At 41.7% G+C, this 18,993-nt stretch overlaps 3 protein-coding genes across 6 annotated transcripts; all 3 read right to left on the bottom strand.

Annotated features, from left to right (window-relative positions):
- Positions 1-67: 67 nt before the first annotated feature.
- LOC147041862 (retinol dehydrogenase 12) lies at positions 68-4,554 on the bottom strand. The gene is made up of 7 exons (XM_085938591.1): positions 4,436-4,554; positions 4,035-4,150; positions 2,620-2,775; positions 2,293-2,397; positions 1,054-1,263; positions 692-884; positions 68-608 (listed from the first exon to the last, which is right to left on the bottom strand). The coding sequence occupies exons 1-7, from the start codon at positions 4,552-4,554 to the stop codon at positions 506-508; spliced, it is 1,002 nt and encodes a 333-aa protein (XP_085794717.1). The 3' UTR covers positions 68-505.
- Positions 4,555-4,957: 403 nt separating this feature from the next.
- Positions 4,958-6,678, bottom strand: LOC147041863 (retinol dehydrogenase 11-like). Its single transcript, XM_085938599.1, has 7 exons — positions 6,665-6,678; positions 6,311-6,426; positions 6,085-6,240; positions 5,915-6,019; positions 5,620-5,829; positions 5,141-5,333; positions 4,958-5,073 (listed from the first exon to the last, which is right to left on the bottom strand). The coding sequence occupies exons 1-7, from the start codon at positions 6,676-6,678 to the stop codon at positions 4,971-4,973; spliced, it is 897 nt and encodes a 298-aa protein (XP_085794725.1). The 3' UTR covers positions 4,958-4,970.
- Positions 6,679-8,065: 1,387 nt separating this feature from the next.
- tnfrsf11a (tumor necrosis factor receptor superfamily, member 11a, NFKB activator) lies at positions 8,066-18,741 on the bottom strand. Of its 4 annotated transcripts, none has more exons than XM_085938590.1 (11): positions 18,467-18,741; positions 16,994-17,070; positions 14,118-14,196; positions 13,916-14,041; positions 13,473-13,619; positions 13,310-13,400; positions 12,538-12,614; positions 12,351-12,458; positions 12,224-12,273; positions 11,241-12,144; positions 8,066-9,143 (listed from the first exon to the last, which is right to left on the bottom strand). In XM_085938590.1, exons 2-11 carry the CDS (start codon positions 17,066-17,068, stop codon positions 8,878-8,880), a joined length of 1,923 nt encoding a protein of 640 aa, XP_085794716.1. In that variant the 5' UTR covers positions 17,069-17,070; positions 18,467-18,741; the 3' UTR covers positions 8,066-8,877. The 4 variants fall into 4 exon arrangements, with proteins under 4 accessions (XP_085794716.1, XP_085794713.1, XP_085794714.1 ...); XM_085938587.1 differs by having other exon boundaries at positions 16,994-17,198; positions 18,467-18,739; XM_085938588.1 differs by having other exon boundaries at positions 16,994-17,222; positions 18,467-18,739.
- Between the last annotated feature and the right edge of the window lie 252 nt (positions 18,742-18,993).

An 18,993-nucleotide genomic window follows, 5' to 3' on the forward strand; every position in this document is an offset into this window, starting at 1 on the left:
GTTGCGTCTATATGTTCCCTTTGAATTATGTAGTGGTGCAGGAAACAGATGGCCTTAAGTACATCGATTTTCTCCTTTTCAAATCTTTATTTGATTTGATTCATCTTGTGCTGTAATTGTAATTGAAATTTGGTTCACAAGTGTGACAACTCAATTCGCCAGTAACACATTCCACGGGTGTTCATAATCTCTCATGTGATTTAGATTAGAACTTTTTTTCCCCTTCTTTACCTATTGTTCACTCCCAAAAAATACTCAGCAGTGACACATTTAAGTCAAGTGTATGTGGTGCATTCATCCGGCCACTTGAAATAGAAATGAGTACCAAATCTAGAATACTTGTGACTATTTATAAAAAAAAAAAAAATGTTTTAAAAAAAAAAAAATGGTGAGGACTAGAGATACGTATAACTGTCCAACAATGTTAATGCCCCCAACAAAAGTGCTTTATGCATGATGCTTTTCACATTTAACATGATCCAAAGTCCTTCCTAGCATTGTTTATTCATTCCCAGGTGATTCCAAGCATGTTGCAGCTGCTCTCCCACAGCTTCTGGGCCAAATCATCATTTGAGGCATTTCTGGAGCACCTTGCAGGAGCGCAGTCACTGAAAGCACAAAGAAATGGGCTTCACGAGAAATATCTGCTTCATTGTGAGGCGCTGGTAAGAATAGGCTGAATGAAATGTACCTGAAGTAGGCTCCACTTTGGCTTTCCAGGCCAGGTTGCACAGCGCAGTAGATGGTGGTTTGAGCCCCCTCCACCGTTGTCTTTGTAAAGACGCTGAAGATCTTCACAGCAACTTGGATGCACTGGTGCTGGTGCCTCCACAAATCCGATTGGACCACACCAGGGTGGAGAGAGAACACACTTACTCCTGTTCCTGCAACATGCGGAAGAAAGAAATAGGAATTGCTTAGTAGTCAAAATGATCCAAAACGTAATCGTGACTTGATCAGCTAAATTCAAGTGACATAGTCCTAACATATCAGTGATATTAGAGATATTTTTTTTATAGGAATGATTCTAGCTCAAGTTGTAAAAAGCCTCACCTTCTAACTTTTTGCCAAGGGCTCGTGCAAAGAGGACATTAGCCAGTTTGCTCTGTCCGTAGGCCTTCATGGTGTCGTAGTTGTTCTCACTGTTCAGGTCATCCAGGCGAAGGCCGGTCCAGGTGTGAGCCACCGATGCTACCACAACGATTCGAGCCGGAGCGGAAGACTTGATCAGGTCCAGCAATAAATACGTCAACAGGAAGTGACCTGTTATTTCGAGCATTGTAAAAAAAAATATATATATTAAAATTATGATAAATAAAATGTTCAAAGCTGTTGCAAAATCCTTTGAGTCGATAGGTGAAACGCTTTTGGGTTCTCGAGCATTGTGAAATTTTCCGTTCAAAGCTGTTGCAAAATCTTTGAAGTTGCAACATAAAACACTTGATGCCTCTTGAGTGTTGTGAAACTATCTGATGAAAGCTGTTGCAAAATCTTTTGAGTTGCTTCTTAAAACACTAAAGTTTCCTGAGTGCTGTGAAACCTTGAATTATTTATTTATTTCTCCATCCAGCCATTCTCTGAACCGGTTTTCCTCACGCGGGCGTGTCGGGGCTAATTTCAGCTGACTGGAAAATTCTTGCCTCCACTTGCCTTGCGTTTCAAAGTCCTCGTTACTCTCACGTTTCGAGTTCTCCTCGTGATTCCATGTGATTTTTGTGTTTCCTTCCTGTTTCAGTGGTTACCGCAAGTGATAAGTAAACATATTTCTAGATTAGACCCTTTGCTTTTACAGTCCCTCCTGCGTTCCTTTGTTGGATTAATTATTACCTCCTGTTTTATCCGCGTCTTTTACATACGCTTCTTTCACGTCTTTGTGCTCTTTTCATTACAGTTCTTGGTTTAAGTCAAGTTCTGGATTTTGTCATACCACTTTTAACGACTTGCGTGTTCCAACTTATAGATATATCTCCTATACAGTGAATGTGTAACTAACAATCAGAACCTCTTGTCCAAAGTCAGTTGCGATAAGCTTGTGCTCAGCTGCAAATGAGTGCGGCTAAGAAAAATAGAACCTTGATGGATGCGTGAATATCATGTGTGTGGGCTGCCTTGTGAAGCACAGCATGTTCTCGCCTCCATCAGCTTCGGTTAAAAATACCAAGCTATTATGTCGGAGGGCTACCATGGTATGAAACATCCTGGTCATGTATGAGTCCACAATCATGAAAGTATTTGACAACAAAGATTGCAAATGAGACCTGTCTTTTTGTTGTGACCTATTTCTTGACTTACCCAAATGATTGACTCCAAATTGCATTTCAAAGCCATCGACAGTCTTGGAGTACGGACACATCATGACGCCTGCATTGTTGATTAAAATATTGACTTGTTTCTCCTCTAAAAAAAAAAAAAAAACACACAAGCACAACATGTTGAAAAGAGGTGATGGAAGTTTTTTTTGGGGGGGGAAATACATTAGCAGTCATAGGTAAAAAAGTCTCCCTTTTAAATAATCATTTTAAGTGTGTTATTGTGAGTACAAAGAAGTTTGTCATTCAGGTTGCTGAGTAGCATTTCGAAAAATGTAGAGGCGCGACATTTTTGTTGGACTCAGCCTACCTTTGTTAATCAGATCAGCAAAGGCTCGAATGGACTTGGTGTCAGAAAGATCCAGTTTCTTGACAACCACGTTCTCATTCCCAGTGTTTTCCACAATCTCCATTCTCGCCTCCTCTGCTCTTTCCAGGTCCCTGCATGCCATGATGATGCGGGCACCTACCAAAAAAAAAAAAAAAAAAGATAAACATAGCAAATCATCTTCTAGAAAGCTTTTTCTTTTTGTGTATGAAAGTTCACAATGCAGTGCAAAAAGGGATGCTATTATTAATTTGACTTTTTGGCGGAAGGAGCATAATTGTGACTCAGCATATGATTCACCAACCCAAAATAGTTTTGAACCAAACCCTTTTCATTGTCATTCACGTGGAACATAAATGATGGTGCTTTGTTATTAATGACCTGTTTGGCGAACACAGTACAGCACACACACACACCAAGTAGCTGCAATTATGGAATCAGAGAGTGATTAACTCAGTGGCTGTCTTTGTTTTTCAACTGCCGGTCCCATGTGGGAAAACTCAGTTACTCCCACATTGCCTCAAAGGCCAAATTCACTTCATTAAAATAAAGTGGACAACAAGCTGTTGTCAATGTGCTAAATGCACCCAAAGACTTAATATTCAAAGACTAATGACTGGCTCAGATTTTTTTTAAGAGGGGACACACAAACAAAGGATGCTGAATCGACGTCTCATGCAGATTATGGCTGCTTTGTTTTATTAAAGGGATACTTAGAAAGCAGAGTTAACAATAGAAACAGTAGAGGTTCACTTTCAAGAAGGGCCAACAACATTTTTAGAGACCTCGCTCTCGTGTGTGTGTGTGTGTGTGTGTGTGTGTGTGTGTGTGTGTGTGTGTGTGTGTGTGTGTGTGTGTGTGTGTGTGTGTGTGTGTGTGTGTGTTGGGTTCATTCTCCCATCTTTCTTTTGTTTCCCGTCTGGCTGCGGAAGAGAGCAGCACCTCACAATGCTCCCTCTGTCCCCCTTTTTGACACATCATCTGTCTTCCGTCACTTGATTGGTGGAGTGTTTTTGGTTTTACCTCGCCTCCTCTCATTGCAGACAGACAATGAGAATAAATATTACAAACATGTTCAAGAAAACCAATGGAGAAGGGGGATTTAACTTCAAGAGGGTTGAGGATGAGGGTCATGCTTTTTAGCTTTAAGTGTTGCAGCTCTTGATTCATGACTGGAATGTAGAAGTCACACAAAGAAAGCAGGAAGGTGGTGTGGAAAAGCAGGGGGATGAACACTAGCTTGCAAAGGTAAACACAATAGTTGCAATAGGTGTGGCATTAGTAGTATAAGGGAAGGCTCAACGCACATTTTGAGCCCACAAATACATTCTATGTAGTCATATTATAAAACAAAGCAACCCATGGGAAACCTGTAACAATAATTAAAATTCTAGTACCTCTTGCTGCCAGGTCACGGGCTGTTTCCTTGCCTATGCCAGTGTTAGCTCCAGTGATGAGGACTGTTTTGTTATCCAGCCTCTCCTCAGACGACCAGCGGCGACAGCACCCGGATCTACAAAAGTGCATTGGAATCATTACAAATACTTAGATCATGAACTTAGAAGAAAAGGAAATGGACAGTGGCTTGGTTATTTGGTTCAAAGTTAAACCACTGGTAACTTTATTTGCTTGAAGGAACTCAACTCATGCAGCCTACATAATGTATGAGTCAAGCAGTTATTTTGGAGTATTATTTAAAAAGCTACATTTTGCAGGCATATTCCACACATAGCCAGCGTTAATCCCCTTCCAAATTATTATTTTATTTTATTTTTCTTGCCGTGTTGTATAGTCCTACCTGCAGTTCATCTTTGCTCCACTGCTCCAAATTCCCACCTGCCGAAACACCGGTTGACTCCACTTGAGGAAGATATGAACAATCGGTCTTCTTGCAGTTTGCAACATCATCATCATCATTGTCGCGTCTGAGAGCCCCGCCCACCCTGTCACTGCATCATCAGTGCTGAGCCAATCAGGAGCGAGCTGGCACATCATAATCAATAATACAAATAATAATAATAATGACATAATGTCATAATGTCATTTTTCAACTGTTTTAATTCTTATATTTTAACTGCTATTTATCACTGCTGTTGGACTGCCTGTTGTAATTGCAGTACTGCCTTTTGGTCGCTTGAGGTCCTCCTCAGCCCAAAAATGAAAATAGATTAAAAAAAATAATAATTAAAAAAAAGAGAAATTTCCATATATTTTGCCAAATATTCCATTTGCAAACAAACACAAAAATCTGTTGATCAGTAGTATCTTTTAATGTCTTGAGCCACCTTCAATTACAGCCTTCTACTCTTATCTACTTTGCATCAAGTTGTAGATCATCTCCAGCGGATGCTCAGCAAGTGGCAGCTGGCAGCCCACAGCTTTAGAGCGCTGCCATCATCTCCACCGGCCTTGCAACCCTTGGAATAAGCACAGTCTCTGCAAGAAGCATCAATGTGATGAGACAAAGCCAGTAGCCCCCTCTCCCCCCCGTATGCACACTCACTTGTAGTGCCCTCCGTTGATCATCTCATTCTCAGGAGTGACCACGCAGTAGATGGTGGTGTAGGCCCCCTCTGCTGGAGTCTTGAGCAGACTGGCAAACGTTTGAATGAGGTCTGGCATCAGCCCCCCGATGTGCCTGGCTATCTCAGTCTTGACGGCGCCAGGGTCCACAGAGTAAGCCGTCACTCCTAATGCTGGAAAACAAAACGTTTAGTTCCGATCACATTGTGAAAAACTCCATCCCTCCCTCACCCGGTCAGTCAAAGTCTATAAAACCAACCAGCTTAGCTTTTAATATTCTCACTGGTGCTTCTCAAAGGCAAGTATTGTATCCTCAAAGCGTGCTAGATTCGCCAAAAGCACTTGTGGTGAATGCATGAGACTCTCACGTTGGAAAACAGGAAAGGCCTTTTTTTTTTCTGCACGGTGGCAAACGAGGCTAAGACGTCGTAGAGTGAGAAGTTAAAATACACATCATACCTGCGGTCCTATTGGCCAGCTCTCTGTTAAACAGAACGTTAGCCAACTTGCTTTGTGCGTAAGCCCGCACAGGGTGGTAGTTGTTCTCCCCACTCAGGTCATCAAACTGAATCTTCCCCATGGTGTGAGCCATTGAGGAAAGATTGATGACCCGGGAAGGGGCAGAGTGCTTGAGCAAGTCCAGGAGCAGGAAGGTAAGGAAAAAATGACCTGGCAAATATTAAAACAAGTTATTATTTGATTTTATTATAAGTCAAATCAAGTCTTAAGTCAATCACGGCCACGGTTTTCATACCCAAATGATTGACTCCAAATTGTGTCTCAAATCCATCCGCAGTGGTGGAGAAAGGGCACATGGCCACTCCAGCATTGTTGATCAAGTAGTGCAGAGCCTTCTCAGCTGCAAAGAACACGTACTTTGTACGTATTTCACCAATGTTCACACGAGGCACGTGCACCACTCACTGTTGTAGACATTCTCAGCAAACTGGCAGATGGATTTGGTGTCGCCCAAATCCAAATGCCTGGCGACGACTTTGGCGCACGACACGTCCCTCATGATGTCTCGGGCCGCCTGCTCTCCCTTCGTCATGTCTCTGCAAGCCAGAATCACCCTTGCGCCTGGAAAAGTTAGGCCAGGTAGGCTGTAGATCTAAAATGGGAAGACTTGATGGATTGGTTTAAATCTTGCCTCTGGCGGCCAGATCTTTTGCTGTCTCTTTGCCTATTCCCGTGTTGGCACCGGTCACGACGGCTGTCTTCCCATCCAGACGCACATCGGATGACCACTTGGAATAGAACAGAGACCTGAAAAGTACCAAACAAAATATATTTGTTCAAACATTTTCCGATGCACTGCATGAGCTTGGATGAAAAATTGAATTTATCATACTGAGTGACATGGAAGTAACTAAATATATTTCATAGTTCCTAAAATGTTTGCAACAAAACTATAAAAGTCCTCAAGGCTGTAAGAGCAACCCAATAATATGAGAAAAAAGCAATTGTATCCCCAAATGATGTGTTTTGTGTGCAAGTTTCTTACCTTATGGCTTGCATCCTGGTGCTCTCCTTATGCGACGATGAAGTGACTCAGAATTATGAGGCGAGGACGCACAAGAAGAGCAAAGAGCAAATGACTGCTCCGTTGTGATTGAAACCAATCAATTAAATCGGGCTATCGAGAGGGATCACATGAGCTGCTCTTTTTCATGAAAAAAATAAAAGACTATTCATACATTCCAGTGTGTTTCATCATAGTTATATCACAAAAAGGTAGACGAGCTGACGGAACCAGGAAAGTTCATGGAATCTGAACCCGAATTTTGTGGTGTTGGATGGATGGGATTCTACTCATGAACCCAAAAATGTCATAAATGTATTGAAATGCATCCAGCGAGTTCCAGGAAGATGGTGATTCAATGCCTCCATTCATTCATCTGCACTCTCATCCAGTCACTTCGAGTTCATGTCGTCTCTCTATGTTATATGACACATTCTTGCAAAGAGTCTTTAAAGATTTGAATTGCAGAAAAATATTCATTTGAGGCAAAATGTCAACATTTCAAACTGACCCAAAAACTTTACGTTTTTTTTTTTTTTTAAAATAATAATCACATTAGTATGATTCAGTTAAATACTTATCATGGTCACTTCATCATTTAACCATGATAATAAATGGACTGCCACGCAAACGAAAAAAAAAAAATGCTTTTTTTGTGTTTCGTTTCATGACTGGCGTATTACTATTCCTAAATTGTAATTATGGTTGCCCAAATTACTATGATGATGAGCTCATGCTCTATTTTGAAACCATCCCGGATGACTACTGTAAAGAATACATTTGAACATTCACAGCAACTTCCCCTCGCTATCTCCCATCAATTTGATCTCACTTTAGATACAAAACTTCCTGCTGTATGTGAAAGTGCGTGACACTATGAAGTCAAAGCGGAACATGGAAATTGAAACCCTCACATCCACAGGTGACACAGCTGGAATTTCAGTGCCGTGCCAATGTGGATTTTCAGGTGATTTCCACCGCAGGAAGGTCCGGCCGACCCAAATGCCGTAAAACCAACATTTGATGTGAAGGCTCCTGTTTTAAAGCCCGAAGCTAAAATGAGACAAAGTGCCTGTTTATGTCTAATAGAAACAAGTTGCACAGCTCAGAAGAGCTCGTTTCTCTCTCATGTGATGCCCACCGCTACGTTGGCCAGCTGAAAAATGGTCCTTGCAGCTGCTGGGAATCCTCCTACGCTCCATGAAAGCCTGCCTGCCTGTAAACTGAAAGGCTCGCACAAGAGCTCAGAAGCGTAATGTGTCATTAACTGCTCCTCCAAAAGAATCGGCATCATAAATGGCTCTTTGGTTGTAATTTGCCCATCCCAGAATAGCAAAGCTCACAGAGAGAGGCCACAAAAACACAGGATGGGCGGCAGGCATATTTTGAAGGCTTGAGATGCAAAAGATTTTAATTTCAGTCAAAATATTCATTTGGTCACCCGTTGCAATTCTTTTGATTGTCCCTGTGGCTAACATAAATGGCTGGAATATTCATTCTTCACATATACAGTATGCTTTTTGTCAAAAAAAGTAGGAATTTATACATATACAATGCAACTTTGTGAATTTGTTTCAAACAAATTACTATAAACACATATTCCTTATCTTCAGTAAAAGCCTGCATGTTAAAACATACTCCAAATAAAAATAGCTTATCAAATGCATAGCATTTTTCCAAGAGAAACTGCACAAATTGTGCAGTATGAAAAAAAAAAAAAATCATACAGGAAAAAAAGAAAAAGATTCGTACCAAAACTGGATGTGTCTCTTTATTATATATATTTATATAAAAAAAAGCTTTCGGTCTAAGAAAATGACTCTGAGAAACGCGAGTTAATGTTTTTCTTCAACAAGTTTTGACATCTCCCTTCTAATGTAGCTAGTAGATTAAATTTCCCACCGTGAAAATATTTTCTTTCATGGCTACGATTTTACAATGTTTCGAACCTTCCGCATGGTAGACATTTGGATTTTCCGGGCCAGCATTTCCAACGTGTCAAATGATCCCTTGTAACTAAAATGTACGGCAAAAATGAAGCTTCAAATTTGTTTCATGAACCCAATGGTGTGTTTTTGACTCGTCCAGATGCCACTGTTCAACATTGGGCTGAATTTGATTACGAGCAAGAGTTTGTAAGAGATAGATGTTTCGAGAGCATCATTGTTCATCTGCTTTGGTTTCCATTGAGACACTCACGCAGTCATTTTATGGGCCTGCTTCGTGTCGTCCCGCAGCGGCTTCTGGGTAACAAAGTCTCCCACTGACCTCAGGCTACTTTGGAAAAACGAGGCGGTCTCATTGGCCTGCTCTTGGACAGGACTCGAGAAGTCGTCTTCCAGTGGCGCATCGTCACTTTCGAGAGACGTCTGACCGACGTAAACAACGATGACATCGCCGCTGAAGTTCACCACCTGACCGCTGGAGATGAAGGTCGTGTTGTGATTCCCCGATACTTGACCTAGTCGAGACAAAATGTAGAATACGATTCAAAATGTACCATAAATCCAAAAGCCTGTCTTCACAAAGATAACAAAGCTGAGTTTTGATTGACAGTCAGAAAGTTACCTTGATACTAACTACTCATATACTTATTGACATTGTGTTTTTTCTCACACATACATACACACACTCAATAATAGTTCCAAAAAACATCTGCATCGGTGCCATTCTTCATTCTAGTTTGGGAAACCCAAGACTACCATCAATCAAAATGAGTCTCAGGAGATGAAGAAATATGGGTGTTAAATTCTTTCACTTGGTTCAACATCAGTACAAAGCATGTTTTTACACACAGGCAGCTGCATCCAAGCAGACCCAATAAACAGCGTCTCTATTTGGGAGCCTTTTTCTCACTTTGAGGTCTCCCCCCCCACTGTCTGACTTTTTCGCCTACGCATGGAGTCGACCTGTAGTGACTCTCGCACGTACGCGCGCACGTACGCACGCATGTAAGCAGCATCAACAGCGTTGACAGAAAACACAGAAAAACACACAAACGGAGCTGCAGCAGACGCAGGCAAACAGCGTCTTTTTCCTGGAATAACAGCGTGAGAGGTCCAACTTGAAAATATGTCTTTCCACCACAAGTTTGAAAACAAAGCTCTCTGGAATCTGCTTCTCTTCATCCCATCCAATTTCTGACTGATTTTTCTGGATGCCCAACAACAGCAACATACTGTCATTTTAAACCCAGCCCAACACTCTCTTTGTTTGTTTTTTTCTTAATCATAATTCCTTAATGGCAAGACATCATGTATTAAAGTATATATGGAACAGGCAGGTGAAGTTGAACTTCAAATAGATTTGCGGGAAGCCCAACTAATGCACGCGTGATGGGAAATGGTATTTGTTTCATGTGTGTAATTATGGGGTCCCGTCATCAGTGAGAGTCTCACAGATTCGCATGTGTGTGTTGGGTGGATGGATGGGGTTATAAAAGTATTACTCAAGCTGTGCACATCTTGCTACAATTAAAGCTGTGGTCACTTTACGCAACCCTAAGAAGGTCTGGATAAACAGGAACTCTGTCAATGGCTCATACTGACGCGCACACACGCACGCACGCACGCATATATAACGTGTGTCGTTCTGGTGGTCTATATTGAGAAAAAAAACACAAGTATCCTAATCCTTTTAATAGTCTGTGTGGTCGCTCCAACTATTGGCACAACATATGTATGAAAACTCTGTTTTATTAGCTGAGGTGATGTGATTATCCCACTAGGACTCTTATTTTAAACAAACGCAATGTCGTTTTTCCATAGAATAATAGCTCATAAATATTTGGAATCCTAACTGGCTTTTAAAAAAAATAAATAAAAAATCAACGCCATTAACATAGAAACCAAATATACCTCTCCTGCTGTGTTAATCATGCAAAATTTCAATATCCGAGTAGATCTCTATTGTGTGTGTAGATTCCGCTTTAAAGCTACTGCAGGCCTTTCCGTACTTGGAAGTATTATTCATGTCGTTTTTGGCTTCTGTTATTAAACAGATGAGCCATATGAGGCTGCAACTTTCCAGTAAAAGCCGACATACATTTCATTTCATGTTATTCCTGGTGGACTCTTCCAGTTTTCTGTGGAAATCCAAAACTGTGAGTGTATCAAATGGTGTACTGTGTGGCAGAATAGTGAGGTGGCCTACACAAACAGTGCAACGAATCCACCTGGCAAACATAAGCGTGCACACATTCTTTTTTTTTTTTCTTTCAAATCAGCCGCTAGACATTTTTTTGTAACATCATTTAACTGATTTACTTGGCAGAACTAGTGATTTTGAGACATTGATACCAAAACAGTGATTTTTAAAGCGTGACTATAGTTTATCTCATATGAAAGACTCACTGAATGAAAATAAAAACATTAAAAAAAAAAAAAAAAAAAAAATCTGCTTTTCCCAAATCTTTCCAGACATGTACTAATTCTACCATGTGTTTCTAATTTTGGGTGCAGTTTGCACTTTCTCTTTTCATGAAGCTAAACAAACTACCGGTAAGCAAAATATTTGCAACATCACTCGGAAAAGTTGTATGTTATTTTTTGAAACATACCTGAGGTAAGAGTCGGTTCCGCAGGCTGACTCTGCAGGCTTCCAGGGGGGCACTCCAGCGCCGTGTCCGCCGACAGGAGTGTTTTTCCTCTGCTGTCCTCCCAGGAGGCTCCGTAGCCTTGCTCCGCATTGGAGGGCTCCTGAGCCTTTTCCGTGTAGACATCTCCAATCGACGAGGAGGTCTTTAAAGGGCTGACTGAGGTCATCACGGGGGGCCCGCCGTTCTCTGCCGATGAGGAATCTGTGCTTTCCAGTCTGTAATATCCCTTCTGCTTTACTGTTGACATGTCTTTCAGGTGACCTTTGAACTCTGTTTTTGCCCTAGCCTTGCTCAAAGGCACACAAAGCTCAGGAACTGAACTTGATGGAGGACTGACCGAGGAAGAGCGGAGGAGAGGTGGTGAAAAGGAGACAAGAGAGGCGATGCTTTTTTCACTCTTGACCATGTGTGCGTCGCTGACTCTTGCACTCTTCTCCTCCTCGGGTCTCTTTGCTGCATATAGACCACCGCAGGAGCAAGTCCAGGGGGTCCCTGGACTGACAGCTTGGCTACAGTCCTCATTCTCCCCGACTTCCAGAGGCTCCCGGACCTGAATGCTGCATATGCAAGAACCCGGCAACAGTGGAGAGACGCTAGTGAGTTCCTCTTCTTCGGAAACTTCCTCAGGGCCGCCAGAACTTTCGCTGTGTCCCTCTGTCACTGTCTCCTTCCGAGGGCCGTCATTTGCAGTCGTGGTCCTTTCCTGGGGCTGAGGGAGGGAGACGGCAGCAGTCGGAGTGGAGGTGCAAGGGGCCTCGTCACCACTTTTAGTGTGAGGGGCTTGGCAGAAGAGTTTGGTTGTCTCACATGGGATGTATTTGAGACCGCCTGCTGCCCCGCTTTGGTAAAGAGGGGCCAAAGTCTCCTGAAGCAATAGTCAATAAAAGAATTGAATGAATTGTGTATTACTTCTAAAATGTCGATAAATCTCCACATGTTCTTACCTGCTGTATCCTAGTCCTTTTCAGGTTCTGAACACATGATCGCAGATTAACTGGAAAAAAAAAATCCATTTTACACAAGCTGATGGGATGCCGTCTTAAAACCAAATCATATTTAGTTGCAACTTACAAGAGAGTAACTTGAGTTTGTCTTTATAACAAAAGAGGAAGAGGATGAGGAGACAAAGGATGGTGATGGCTGACAACACTGACACGATCACCCAGGACGGGGCGGCACCTACACAGAGATGACATCACAATGACTTTTGTATTTAACTACTTATTTGACATGAATTTCTGTGATTTCTTTTCCTTACTGGAGACGGGTGGTCCACACACAGCGTCGGCTTGAGCGCTGCCTGCTCGCGTCTCACTCCTGCCCTCTGCCTTACAACTGATGGAGAGAAGGAAAAAATTTAAATACCAGAAAAGAAAAACAAGAATATGCAAGCCACAGAAATGCAAGGTATCCCATACTTTATCAAGTTACTAAAATGTACAAAATAATTGCTGCCACAAAACGGATATATGAAGTCACTAAAATATTACAGTTTGCCACAAAAACATACATTGTGCCATAAATTATATTTCCTTATATTGTGCCTCAAACTTACCACAAAACCAAAAAATGTGACATTGTCAATGAAATGCAACTTTTGCCACAAAACGCTGTATTAGGTCACTCACTGAAAATGATACATACAATATAGAAACCACAGAAATGCTCGGTCACTAAAATGCTTTGTTGAAACCAAATCAACAATTGCTTTTTCATATTTGGATTGCATTTGATAAGAAAGAAGAATACAAACAACAGCAAATGTGTCACATGTATAGCCAGCCAGCTGTGTGAAGATTAATGTGAGGGAAAACCATGTCGCTCCCTCTTCTACTTTTGGATGGGAGCACAAGTGGAAAGTGATGTGTGTGATCCAAGGTTTTAGAGGAAGCGGTGTGTGTGTGTGTGTGTGTGTGTGTGTGTGAGTGTGAGTGTTACTCATCGCAGTTGGCTAGCAGCGAGCACACCAACCAAGATTTTTTTTTTCTATTTTTTCCGCTCACAATGTCAAAGCAAGCGTGTGCACTTACTTAGTCCACTGTTTGCATTGTTTGGTGTTGTTGTCCGCAGAAAAGAATCCTTTCTTACACGGAACGCAAATCTTCCTTCCATTTTTGGATTCTGTAATACATGATATAGAATACATGATGTCACGATGAAGTGCGTCTCTTCGGCGGGAGAGGTCTATCTCACCAGGTTCGACCTCAAGTCCGTATCCGGGTCGGCAGGAGGGAATCTTCTCGCAAAACTCACAGTTGATGAGGGAGCACTGGAAATTGGGAAGACAGCGACAAGGTTCCTCAGCCTCCAGATTTTCCGGCCTGGACATAAAACCTTTACCTGGAAATTTGGAATAAAGCTCACAATTTGAAATCGGATAAAAATGCATTCGTTATCACACTTCTGAGGTTTGAATCTCAACTCGGGCCTTCCTGTTAGGAGTTGGCATCTTCTCACCGTGCTTGTGTGGGTTTTCTTCTTGCTTTCTCTTTTTTTTTCTCTCCCACGTTCCAAAAGCATTTTTATGGTTCCATATGTACTGTATGTTTTTACTAGCTCATTCAACGTTTGAAATGTTGCGAATATACTCATTACAGACATCTTGATTGATAAAGAATCGTTTTGGAGTTCCTGACCTGCATCACATATTCTCTGCTGGAGGCAGCGGGTCTCTTGGGTCCAGTAGGGCTGGTACTCCCCATGACCACATTTAACACATTTGGTCGGATGGGATTCAGTGCAATCTGAAAAGACACGTAAGCCTGCCAGGGCCAAGCGAGAGAAAAGAGTTAGTTACATCTCAAATTGATCCAAATCATTCATTTCCAAGGCTGTTACCTGGTTTACACTTATTGCAGCATCTTGTGCCCTTTAAGTAGTGCTGTTCGCCACATTGAAGAGACTTGGAGGCTGCGGTCTGAAGATATGACAGCAAAAATCAGTTTTTCCACAAATCTGTCCAGACATTTGAAGCAATAAAAAAGGAGAATCAGCGTACATTTGTGAGCGTACATTTTTGTTTTAAGGGCCTCTTTCTTCATAGCCATGTGATCATTGGATATGGTGGTGAGTAATGAGAGGAAGAAGACAAAACGTTTTCCGAGACGTGCCCTGGAATTATTTCCGCAAGCTCAGAAGTACCTGACCAGAATCCAGACCATCAAACCAAACTCTAGTGGCACTCACTTACAAGAGGAGCCATCTGGAATTGGACAAAAACCTTCCTTTTTATTTTTGATAATATAAAAGAATACATAAACCACGCTTGTAGTTCTGATTATTTGCAAGTTAAACAGTGGAACATAATTCAAATATGCTATTTTGAGTTTGTCCAAAATAATTATAATAAAGGTTTCATGATGGGAATTGTGAGCAGTTTAATATTTGACAGTGAAATAGAATATTATATTTTTATTGTGATTTCTTTCCTGCTCATTGGCACCACTTGCTATAAAATGAGTGCAAGGCTTCTTTAAGACTGGGGTCATTGTTTGGTATTGAGTAAGCTTTTATTGTGTTTTTTGACTCTCTAATGAGTTCACAGCCATATTTGAGGTGAACCGTCGACAGTTTGTGGGAACAACGAACGGCAGGAATCCGCTCAAACGCATACCGCAATCGTACACGTGAGCCATGTTCCATTCCGCTTTCAACACACATTTTTATTTGATTTTTTTGCAGTTTGGCATTCAAGTATCAACATCTCACCACAGAATATATTCGATCCTGACACATCTTTCCTCTTTGTCTTATTGTCATTGTAATGCTGCATGGATTCGATCATTGAGAGACTTACAGTAAGGCGATAAATAGGAACAGAAGGCTAAGAAACACACACACACACACACACACACACACACACACACACACACACACACACACACACACACACACACACACACACACACACACACACACACACACACACACACATACACACACACACACACACACACACACACACACACACACACACACACACACACACACACACACACACGTGTGCTGTGGGTGAATTTCTTGCCACAGTGCTGAAGCAGTGAGTCTGGCTGTTATGACAGCAATGATGCCAAAACCACAGAGTCTGATCTAAATGCAGAAAAATACAACCTATAGCCTGTGTCTTACAAATTCAGCGGCCTCTTCAAAACGAAATATAAAAAGGACATTGAAAAAATATAGAATAAATGATACATATTCATGCAAGCATCTGTTTTTCCCATCTGCTATTGTCCTTTTCATCTTGGTGCCAAACACCTGCGGACCATATGATGGAGTAGGTGATGAAAGAAGGATGAATGCAGGATGGCGGGATCAAAGAACGACGTCATGTAATGTGAAGGACATTGGAGAGGAAAGAAGTCAGGAAAAAGGGATGGAAATAGGTAGAAAGGATGCAAGGAAGGACCGGAAGGAAGGAAGGAAGGAAGGAAGGAAGGAAGGAAGGAAGGAAGGAAGGAAGGAAGGAAGGAAGGAAGGAAGGAAGGAAGGAAGGAAGGAAGGAAGAACATAGATGACAGATAGATCTACCAACTTGGACGAGATGAGTGATAAGTACATGCTAGTTTGGACACACTAAATATAATGTACATACTTCAGCTTAGTTTGTCCAGCCTGTATGATTATAGGTAACATTTATAGGGCCGACCTCAAAGCTAACTTTATCCTCTGTGTGGTCGCACACTGTGAGAACGGTTAGAAGGGCGAAAAGAGGGGAAGGGAAAGAAAACATCCAACGGGTGCAGAAATGTCCAAAGCAGACTCTGAACACCTTTCTGGCAGTTTTGTTGAAAAGCCGTAAGCAGGCTTCATGAGATAGCATCAGAGCAGAACCAGAGCATTCCAAGAGTAGGATTTGCATAACGGCCTCAGCAGCTTTGCAAAGGCAGGGAGCCAATAAAAGCACCCTTTGACTTTTTGCTCTTTTGAGACATTCATGCAGGAAAAAAAGTTGCCGTGACTCATTTTGTATATATTTTTAAACATCACACCCCTTTTGGAAAACGGAACATTTGAAATAGGACAAATTCAATCTGTAATGGGTAGTCAAGCACAAAACTATCCGGACGGTAGATAGATGAACAAAGGCCTCAAAAAAGTTACAAGGCACATGCATCAATAACTCAAATTACAGTTTGTGTCATTCACTATAATTAGTTTCCACATTTTCATCCAGCAGCGCCTCGACGTTACACAGGGCGTCTTCCAATGAATATGGAACAAATTGGGTGAAAACCGAGAAAACGGAGGGGAATTCTTCGGGGATCCTGTGAGTCAGTGATTGCACGACTATGGTGAGAACAAAACCAAAGACAAAACTTTGCAGCGTCACTTGCAAAACACATGTGAAAACACCTCTTGAAAAAAACACACTTTCTTTTCCCAGGATGCCCTGACAACAACTGTCCTTCAAAGATATCTTGGAGGAGCAGAAAGGAGTCAAGGGAAAAAGGAATTGTGGTTACGTTCCAGTCGTAATGGTGGTTACTGGAACACAAGCCGTGATAGATAACGGGTGCCTGGCAACCACATCTTGGAAATAGTTGGATGAAGCATCACTCTGGACAATGGATATGTACACTAATAGATATTTAAAATATATCTCTAAATAAAACTTTATATTTTACATGATATATATAGTATATATTTTTCTATTTCTATATTTTCTTCATCTTTTACAATCTAATCTACACAGACACTTTCAAGTGACTTACCTGTGCATGATAGGCAACCAGGATGCACGCCATCCAGCATGGGAATATCCACCTTGGGGGAAAGTTTAGTTCCATATCTGCCGTGTGATAAGGACAAAGTTTTCAGCACCTCTCAGCAAATTACTCCTCAGGTGCGCGGGAGCGTGCACTCCGTGCCACAGGGCATTCTCGCGCCTTCCTTTCTCCAGTCACTCACTCACGCCTTCTGTGAGGAGCGTGCAAGCAAAAGCTTGTAAATGGGAAAAGAGAGAGAGAGAGAGGGAAGGAAGGAAGGAAGGAACGCCTCCCACACAGTGTCGTGTGTTAAGAGAAGTGGATCCCCCTCCTTCTATGACCTTTTAGTTGTTCTTATTCCCTATTTGAAATCCCTAGAATGAATCAAAAACCTTTGATCGAATGACAATGTTAACAACACTCTTGATTTGTGAATTTTACGACGGATGCCCTGCTGCTGCAACCTTTTTAAATTTTTCATCCAGACATAGGACCTGCAGTGGGACCTTGGTTGTAGGGCCACAGGCTCGTGCACACATTGACTCCAGGTGGTGCTCAAGCACCTGCCCAGAAAAAGGGACGTTTTTGAAATAAAGCTCTTTAAGTGATTTATCTTGGTGTTATTTTTCCAAAAAAAGCCCACCATTTGAACAGGGGTGTCTCAACTTACTCCTTGTAATGTTGACTGTGCTCTGAGTGTTAACAACAATAAGTAACAATATTTTTTTTTTATCATACTGTAACTTAAGTGTCTCGCTATAGTCACTGTCAACAGGAAGGGTACCACGTCCCTCATTTCTGAGAAACCATCAATCGATAAAATGTGACAGTCCAACCAGTTCATTTGCATATCAAACTTGTTGCAAGCTCAGATCATTGCAAAAACGACAGTTATGCAAATGTCAAAAGAATGTCAAAGAAGGGGGGGAAAAAAAGGGGAATCATGAAATACAGCAGCTAAAATTACATTACGCCGAGGAATATTGGAGATTTGTTAAAAGTGCAGCATGAAAAAGGAATAATAAGAATTTGAAAGTCAGTGCTATTCCAACACAAACACATTTTCCCCCTTAAAAACATGCTGACAGATGCTGTTTTGTGGTTGGGCCTGTGCAGCTTGCACAGTAGCAATTAAGATCCAGATATGGCATTTTTTTTTCTTTTCCAAAGCAACCCTAAATGGACTGACGTACAACAAATACCCACACAGTTCCCCAATAAAAATGCACGAGAATCAAAGCATAGCTTGATTAGCTGCACAAAAACGTAAACTAACTGGAAGCAGACGCCGTGCTGTTTGATGAGCTTCTTACTTCAAATGACCTGCAGACAAACCACATGCTTTTTTTTTTTTTTAGCTCTGTAAGCACGTTTGGTTTTGGCGTCTCTTTGAACGAATCAAAGTTCCGTAAAAATGCAAACACTGCATATGAATTGAAAAATGCTGCTGATGAAGAAATCTCAGCTTCCTTCACTGACCTTCCAACAGTATTGTTGCTTCCACTTGTTAAGGAAACAGACATGACCCGTGAGTCACCCGAGTCAATTGTGTGACTAAGAGCTGCCACTTCTACATTCACCTAGAGGTCTACACGTATTTGCATGGCCACGCCTCTTTTGGCAAGCAGAGGCATGCAGAACAATAGTGAATCAAACAGCACAGGAATGGGAGCTTGCAGCGGAACACAACAAACGGCTCCAGGACTTTAGTGATCCACATCAATTATTTGTCCACCTGCACAGTTATCAGGTCTAAAAGTTGAGTATTAGCTTGAATATGCAAATGCACTATTTAACTTGCATAATGATCAAACCACAATTCTTCAATTTGATTTTGTTGTAATGATCAAGACTGGAGGAACCAGTTGGGAATGCCCCATATGCTGGACTTTGGTTACTTGCAAAAAGACATGAGAGCACATCCAAGTGTTGCCAATGAGGGGCGGGGCAACCAAAGTCATGTGTTTGTCTCGTCAATGACTTTTGTTTTATTGCTTTTAGCACCT

This window comes from Syngnathus leptorhynchus, chromosome 19 (genome assembly GCF_054491065.1).
Source record: "Syngnathus leptorhynchus isolate UIUO chromosome 19, UIUO_Slep, whole genome shotgun sequence".
Classification (NCBI taxonomy): domain Eukaryota; kingdom Metazoa; phylum Chordata; class Actinopteri; order Syngnathiformes; family Syngnathidae; genus Syngnathus; species Syngnathus leptorhynchus.